General features: G+C 30.0%; 1 protein-coding gene across 1 annotated transcript; it reads left to right on the forward strand.

Moving 5' to 3' along the window:
- The first annotated feature begins 250 nt into the window (after positions 1-250).
- Positions 251-2,898, forward strand: LOC124368478. Its single transcript, XM_046825724.1, has 3 exons — positions 251-350; positions 1,223-1,288; positions 2,380-2,898. Exons 2-3 carry the CDS (start codon positions 1,226-1,228, stop codon positions 2,842-2,844), a joined length of 528 nt encoding a protein of 175 aa, XP_046681680.1. The 5' UTR covers positions 251-350; positions 1,223-1,225; the 3' UTR covers positions 2,845-2,898.
- The last annotated feature ends 5,841 nt before the right edge of the window (positions 2,899-8,739 follow it).

Raw genomic sequence — 8,739 nt, forward strand, 5'->3', positions numbered from 1 at the left:
CAGAAAACTCAATTTTTTGAGCAAAACATCGTCCTATTATATTTCATTACTTTCATACTTATCTGATAAGGTTTCAACTATAGAAATCAACACTAAAACCATCAAACCCTGTACAAGTATACTGATATCGAGCGTTATTAATAAAAGCAATTGTATTTTTCCAATAGCGGAACTAGAAACATAAATTATTGGTCACGCCAATCAGGATAAAACAATGGAGTGTCTCTTATTGATATCACAACTGTCACGGGATATTCATGGTTTTATTTTATACCATTCAGTAAGACGACGATAAACTTCTGACTACATTCAGTCTCGATTCACTCGTTCCAAGGTATACAACACATAAGGTTAGTAGTTATGATTTATATTATATTTTTTGTCTCTTCGAAATTTAAATGACAATTATATATGATATGTATTTTATATTTGATCTATACCTACAAAATTTAATAAACATTTCTTGGATAATCAACAACTAATTCCCTGGTAAAAGCATTATGACACTATAATAATGTATTAAACTTCCTAATATGAATTTTAGCACATTTTATTTGAGTTATATCACATATTTGTGTAAATTATTTACTTTAAATGGAGATAAATTATATGTTAGCGTTATTATACTTTTTTGGTGTATAAGACCGAACATTTCTTATTGAATTACATAAATAGTAAACTCCAAATGAAACAATAAATGCCAAGAATAACAAAAATGAAAACTAATTAAGGAATAATATGCTATTGTATTTTATTTATTATTTTATTATTTAAATAATTCAGTAAAATTAATATTAACCTAAATATGGTTTAATTAATTATATTTACTTTTCTTTTTTGATGGATATTGAATGATACCTATTACAAATTTATAAATATAAATTAAGGATTTAATTTGGTAATTATTTTTTTACACAAACTTGATTACTCAAATATAGTTGCAAAAGTAACGTTATTATTTTACTGTACGCACAATATCTCGTAAAAAACTTGCCTCTAGACTTGAAATTTTGCATGCAACTTTATTTCTACACAAGCAACACTGAGTTTGGTGATGAAGCATGTGACACCATGGGATATAATTTAGCTTTAGCGACTATTTTATCATTGTTCTAATAAGTAAAAAATATTAAAGATAGGTTAGTTTAACTGTTAATTTATGTTACAGGAAATGATGGTTAAACTGTTGTTACAGAAAGTGATGTTTAAACTGTTGTTACAGGAAATGATGTTTAAGAAACTTATCTTTTTCTGCCTGGTGGTAGCGATAGTTCGCAGCGATACAACGGTAAAAATATTTAAGCGATTTATTTATTGGATAAGCCAAGTTTTATACCACTTAAATTACTTTTAGACTGTTTTAAATATACTTAAAATATAACAATATCTTCCGTCGTTGCATGTTACAAAACTTCAACACAATTTTACTAACTGTTTTAAGTACAAGGATTATAAATGTCTAAAATCTTGTTGCCTAATAAAATCAATAATAAAAAACTTTAATTAAAAGTTTAAAATTACATCTTTTACATTAATTATTTTGTTCAAAATAGAAATATGTAAATTTAAGAAGGTCTTTTTCTCATTAAAATTATACTGCAACCTAGTATTACCAGATAATCAAGGGATTGTCACAATCAAACGTAACAATTAATGTTTATATTATCACTATTTTGTTCGTACCGCTTGAATAATATAGTGTACATAATCGTAGCAAAGTGTACGCAGAATTGTGCGTTTACTTTAATGTTTAGCGGTGTTATTGGACTCTTGAAATTGTACTTATGTACGAGGAAGGTCGGGTAATATCATTTCAAATGGCAGTATCCGTATATTTGAGTTTCCCTAAAAACTAAAAGGTATTCACAAACTACATAGTTAGCAACGTTTGATTTTGTTCAAAAATTTAGTGGTAGTCTGTCAGTAATATAGAATAAAAATTTTAGGTATTTCATATTAAACTATATTTCTTGGTATTATGATAATGTGTAATAAAGACATAAAATATCTACCTATTTTACGGTTTAATTAATATAATAAAGTAGGTAGGTATCTATTATAAAATGTCTGAGTACTTAGATATCACATTCCTTCCATTCCATTTTTATTTTTATTAGTATGAAATACAGTATTTTAGGTTAAATTCAAGAGAGGTTCATTTGACCCTAATTTCTATTCTGTACCCTTTTACAAATTAAAAATTATTAAAAAAAACAATACTTTTCTAAAATTATATTCATCATATCAATAGTTATATTCATTTAAAACAAGATAATAATAGCACTCAAGCATATAATATTGCATGTTGACTACGTTATTGTATTACCTATTGATATTTATACAGTACATACACACACAGCATATATTTATAATTTTCAGGAAGAAGTCTCCAGCTCCATAGATACATCTCCCACAACATCCAGCATTGAGAACCTAACTTTAGAAGAACTAAAGAAACACGGGGCGAACCCAAAGAATAAAGGAATTTCTCTCCGTTCCTCAGACTCGCTTTTCGGACTCGGGATCGGTGCAAATCTCCTAGGAGTGCATGCAGGCGCAGGTATAGGCCATGGCCGTGGAGGCTATGGTGATATGGGGCCAAGGATTTGTTGGCAAACCTGCAGGAGGCCAATACCCACAATATCCACAGTATCCAAATTATCCATACCCTACGTATATGCAACCACAACCATACTACCTGCCAGCAGCTCGTCTACACCAGTGAACGTCTCAAGGAATGCTACTATCGACACCTCCAACGTGTTACCTTCCCTCTTGCACATACATGGATTTCAGTTTGAGATCTCATTGAATATGGATCTCCATATAAACTTAACTATTTAGCACTACTCAAATATATATTGTCATGAATGACGCATTAAAAAATTAATCAAATTACAAAGGCTTTCTTTTTATTGGGCCTACCTCAGACCTTTCCAGGTTTCCAGTAATAATTATAAAATATTCGTTTTCAATTTAGTTTAATTATATTTCAAATAGACAGTAATTAAATAAATATAAACTATGAATGTTTTATTAAAATAAAATAGAATAAAAATAAACAGTGTCTCCCACTTTAAATACTTTATGATTCCTATTGCATCCTTTAAATTTAGAATTCCGTTTACAGTCATTAACAGCGAGTTTTTATTGTACATGACATTTAGTCCCATTTTAATACTCACTCATTACAGGGTTTGTAATTCCTTAAAAGTTTAAAACTCAAATAGCCCGTTTCAACATTCACACATCCAAAAGTTTTAAATATATTTTCCTCTAAAGATTGTAAAATTTTTCTGATTAAATTTTTCAGAGTGGAAACAACCAAAAATGGTATCCAAAAGTTTTTCCGTGATAAAATTAAAAATTGTTCTTGAACAAATTTCTTGTACAACTACTTACTTTTCCCTGTATTGGCAATAAAAAGGCATTTTTATTTGAATAAATAAGATTAGGTTTCTCTCCTTTTTTTATCCATTTAGGTTTTTATAGACAATAGCTATCATCCAATGGTTGATACATCTACGTACAATGGTTCAAATTTACAATCACATGAGTTCTGTACATTAATTACAAGTTAACTTATTGCTAAGTTTAAATCAGACTTTTTATAAATTCTATAATAATTCACCATAAATTTCATTGTTTGTGAACAGACTTAAGTAAGATAGTCAATTGTAACATTTTATTCACCTTAGATGTGCTGCATATTAAAAGGTAAAAATAATATTGTTTCAACGCACCTCCCCAGTTTACCACGTTTGTTGTGGTGCGACAATACCGAGCTCAATGCACTATTGCCAGTGATGAGATTGAAGCTACGTACTTCTAGTTATTATCTGGATTTATTAATGGAACACACAACTGAAAATGCTTTCATACACTTTTCTTGAATAATTAGCAATCACTCTCATCTGAACTCTTAATTTTTATAAATTGTCTGGAAAATTTGGGTTTTATGTTTAGATTTTTTTAAACTTTACCCTCCTTACAAGTTTTTTTGGAACATCAGTAAATCAAGGTGGAATGTACTAAATTGTTATTGTACTAAACTAAGTTTGCAAGTTCCTTTTAATTTTTTAATTTTATATGATTTCATTTAGATAAAATGAAAGTTTGGTTGAATATTTTATTATATATACATCTTAGAAAGATATATTTTTATATATATATATATATATATATATATATATATATATATATATATATATATTTGATTTATAAGATTTGTTTACAAATTAGAAAGTAAAACAGATGGAATTTACATAAAACATGTTTCTACTATTGTTCCAAAGCGATAGTACATTATTATTTTTTCCATAGATTAATAGTATTTATATTTAAAACAAAATTAGGCTTTTTTCATATCAAAGTAAAACGTTCTAGTGAAGAATGAAGATGGATGAGAGGGTTGGAGTCTGATTCTGTGTGCTTCTATTTTGGCTCGTCTTCCTTGTGGGGTTCCTTATATACATCCAGGAAAGAAATATGAAGAAGGAGTAAATGTAATATAATCTACTACAATGTAATATCTTATTCAAACTTGATGGGAAACACATAACTTGACAATATAACTACATAATTCATGTGAAAAATGTGTGTAAATATATCTCAAATTAAACGTGTTTATAATAATTTACTTGGTAAGGTTTACATGTGAATAAAAAGTATATTTCAATCTTGGCCAATTGTGAGAAGATTAAATTAGTAGGATCAATCAGAAATACAACACATTCAAATGAACCAGCAAATATTTTATCTATAGCGAAATCCTATTATTTTCAGTTATGTTAATTTAACAACATAGATCAGCGATACACATTTAGCATATGGAGATACCAATACTAAAGATAAATATAATTTGATACTGGATCCTACACTACAAGGCAAGTTTTTAATAACAAATCTTATAGTTAATCATGACACCAACATTATTTTGTTTCGCTTTATTTTTATACACAAAATAAGCGTGAAAAACCCTTATCTTAAAATATTTAAAACTTTTTATAAATTTTACCCACATAAAACACCAACTTCTCCATATTATGAACATTTACCTAACATAAACAAAATTTATAAATATTCGTATGTATTTCAAATGCAAACTATTATTGTAATCCCTACACAAGATAGTTTAATTATTCACTTTAGGTACAGGTACCTAGGAAAATGAAATGAAACATATCAAGACGATTAATGAAACCCTGATAATTTGGAATATTACATCTCTAAAACTAAATACAATATTTCTTAGCGTTTTATTTTCACTTGACAATAACAAATGCCTCTATTAAATACATTTTATTCTGCACTCGAACACTCCCACTCGCACTCCATATTTCTTAGTTTCGCCGTTAAATCTTCCAGATGACTGGTGATCTTCCCCTTGTATCAAAGATTTTTCAGTGTAGCCCCCGCCAGCTCGCTTGCCAAATATTTCAATAGCAATCGGTGCGTAACGATATTTGTTATATCAACAAGGTTGCTACTCCACGAACTCTTTGAGCTTGTTATTACCGGAATTACTGTCTGTGTGAATGGTTTCTGCATAATTGTTGAAAACCATGCGGTATAATTTCCTATTTGTGTATCACAGTAGTGTGGACGGACTTGGTCATCAACTTACATCCGGAGGATGTTTGTTTCGATTTGTAATGTGAGATTTATTTTCCTACGACGATCTGTTCTTGAGTCTTCTGAATGTATTCAACCTAATAATATTACTTGTCGATTATAGAGTTTAAATACTTATAGATATTAAATTGGCTCAGTTTTAAAAAACTTAAGTAAAAATGAACGCCTTGGAAAAATGAGTGTGTGTTTCCTAATGTGTAATAACGTACACTTTGTATAACAGATATTACACTTAACGTCGGGAAAGTGTCTATAGTAACTAATATTGTTAATCTAGTCTTTGTGAGTGTGTTTTGAAGTGATACGCTCAATAACTGAACATTTTCTAAAATTTTAAAACTTAAAATCAGGGCTATGTTTTGGCTGAGCAAATAACAATCCTATCGACCTAACTTTATTCTAAATTGAATTCTCAGCCTCCCATTTATTTAAACTATTTGTTAATACAATGCTAATATAGAACAACTTAATTTAAAATTACTGACTTATAAACGAAATTATTTCCTATCCAATCCACCGATTATTTTTACTACAAAATTTCCCATAATAGAAACATAAGACTGTTATAAAATGTATAATAATGAATAGATAAGTCTTCGGAAATTGGAACAGTTCAGGTTATGAGACATCACGTTCTAGATCAGGCACATTAGACTGTTCTTGACTTGTTAAGTTAAGGCAATTATAGCACTATGTTTCATCTGATTACACCTTAGGTTTAATTGTTCATTATGCTCGTATTGCTATCAATTTATTTCCTTATTAGATTTTTTTTAAATTTGGATTATTATGTTAAAGTTCTTAAATGGGTATAAATTGATTTTACAAGTCATATGTTTTCCAAACTAACCATATCATGTGGTATGGATATCTTCCATATTTTAAAACATATTTGAGCCAGGAGTGCCATGTAAGTCGTTATCTTTGTTAATCACAATAAAACTGTAAATTTTACGAGTGCCAAGAAATGTGTCTCCCGACTTGAGTTGAAAAATGTTTCAAGTCATACATTGAGTTAGATTTACTCTACAACTAGGAGGCATGATATTGGTTTCTGTGCTCAAAGATATCCAAGGCATTGCACCATTATGAACACGAGAGAAAAGGAGCAAGCGTAACAAGCAAGGATTGGTCTTTCATATGTTCATTATAATCACAATGGGATCTTATAATAATTAGGGCGGAATCAGAAGCTGTTTCAGCAGAGATATCAAGCTAGCACACGCCTCAGTCCACGCTCTAAACTACACAATTTTCAACTTTTCATAAAATAACACAGGATTACAACCACAAGACCAACTATTTTGTATTTGGAAAATCACAAAAGGTTTATTCTGTGAAAATTCCACAGAAATCAAGTATATGAAGTTTTCTATAAATGTAAATATATAGATAAAATTGGCGACTATAACGCCGTGCCGCCACGAGAAAGCGGCTTACAAGAATTTGAACTTGCTATATATTATAATAAATCTAGGTTATTATTTAACTTTAAACGGAAAAAATATCAATTTAATTATATTAGGAGAAAATTATAAAAGAGCATCTATTTTTTATATATTTAACTTTGAAGCTACGCGTGTGGCAGATTTAAAATGAAATTACGATTTGCATCAATCCCTATAGCAAACATTTTAAATTCGTAAATGCATATGTAAAGGTAGACAAGAATATTTAAAACATATTTCAAGTACATTTAGAAAACAAGAATGGATAAAAATATTTTACCATACTTTAAAAATCGGTTAAGTCTCAATTAGACATTCGACAGGATAAGTGAGTGAAATCCGCTAACATAAAGGCTTGTTACCTCCTAGCCTAAAGTAAAATTAATTTATAATTTATTTTTGCACTTGTAATTTCAAAGTTTGTGTAATTTCAACGTTTTGCACGCGTATGTTTTGTGAATAACCGCAACGTCATAGACACATCTCTTCTAATTGGAATGTCACCCATGAGATAAATTATGGCCATTGTAAGATATTTTAGTTAAAGTTTTCTTTAATAATTTAAAAAAATTGAAAACCTCGAAATATTTTAGTTGCATTTGAACTATCTTAGGCCAGGGAGCGGAATCTTAGATTCAAAGTCTTTAATAGGGTCGTACTTATTTTGCAATTGTTGCCGTATTGTTGAAACATATCATTCTAATTGCGCTAAATATTTAGTGCAATTTAGTACTGAGGCTATCTTTAGAGCAATTTAGCCAATTGGCTTTTAACAGATTTCAATTCTGTGTTTTGCATTGAGTAAAATTAAACAGTCGTATAAATGTATCTTTACGATTACGGCCGCAATTCTTACCGCATATTTACGATTTTTACTCTAAACATTCTACAAGTAAATGGCAAGGTTACATTCATTGTAAACTGGTCTTAGGTGATGTCTTAGAGTGAAAACACTTTCTACACAACTAACCAAGCTATAGCTATAGACTTGAAATTTTGCTAGAAGCCTCATTTCTATACACGCAATGCTGGGTTCTTGTTGATGCACGTTACCTTAGAATTTCGTTAAAGATTTGAGAGCATTAAGGCTATCACCAATAGGACTGTTTATGCAGTTCCTGATTATGAAGGGATCTTTGGGAACGAAGATCTTATGCTTGACTTATCTTGGTTTCTAAATAAATGAGTCTCAGCGGTTCTGCGGAATTCTTAGGTGTGACTCCTTTAAAGCTGTCTCCAAGGGGAATTACTACACTAAACACGAGAGAAGGTAGAGACAACATCCTGGTCTAAGGATGAGGAAGCTGGTACTGCATTCACTTCCCCCCTTGGTGGTAGATCCTAGTTCTCTCAGGTCGGGGATCTGAGTGCGCGAAGGGAACATAATAATAATAATAATTTTATTGCTTTAGAACATGTACATGTTATAGCAATTGTCAAAGAAGAAAATAAGCTAAAATTTTGGATTCATACATGACATCTAGGTTATTTTCGTACATACAATTTAATCCATCCATCATACTGCTCATTTATTCGAATTTCCCACTCTAGCACCAGCGTCAGTCAGCCAATTATGTAGTCACCCAAACATGTGCCATGAACTCGTCTGTATTGTAAAAAGCTTCTGAGAGCAATGCACTTTTCAGACGAGTTTTAA

This window comes from Homalodisca vitripennis, chromosome X (genome assembly GCF_021130785.1).
Source record: "Homalodisca vitripennis isolate AUS2020 chromosome X, UT_GWSS_2.1, whole genome shotgun sequence".
In the NCBI taxonomy this organism is placed as follows: domain Eukaryota; kingdom Metazoa; phylum Arthropoda; class Insecta; order Hemiptera; family Cicadellidae; genus Homalodisca; species Homalodisca vitripennis.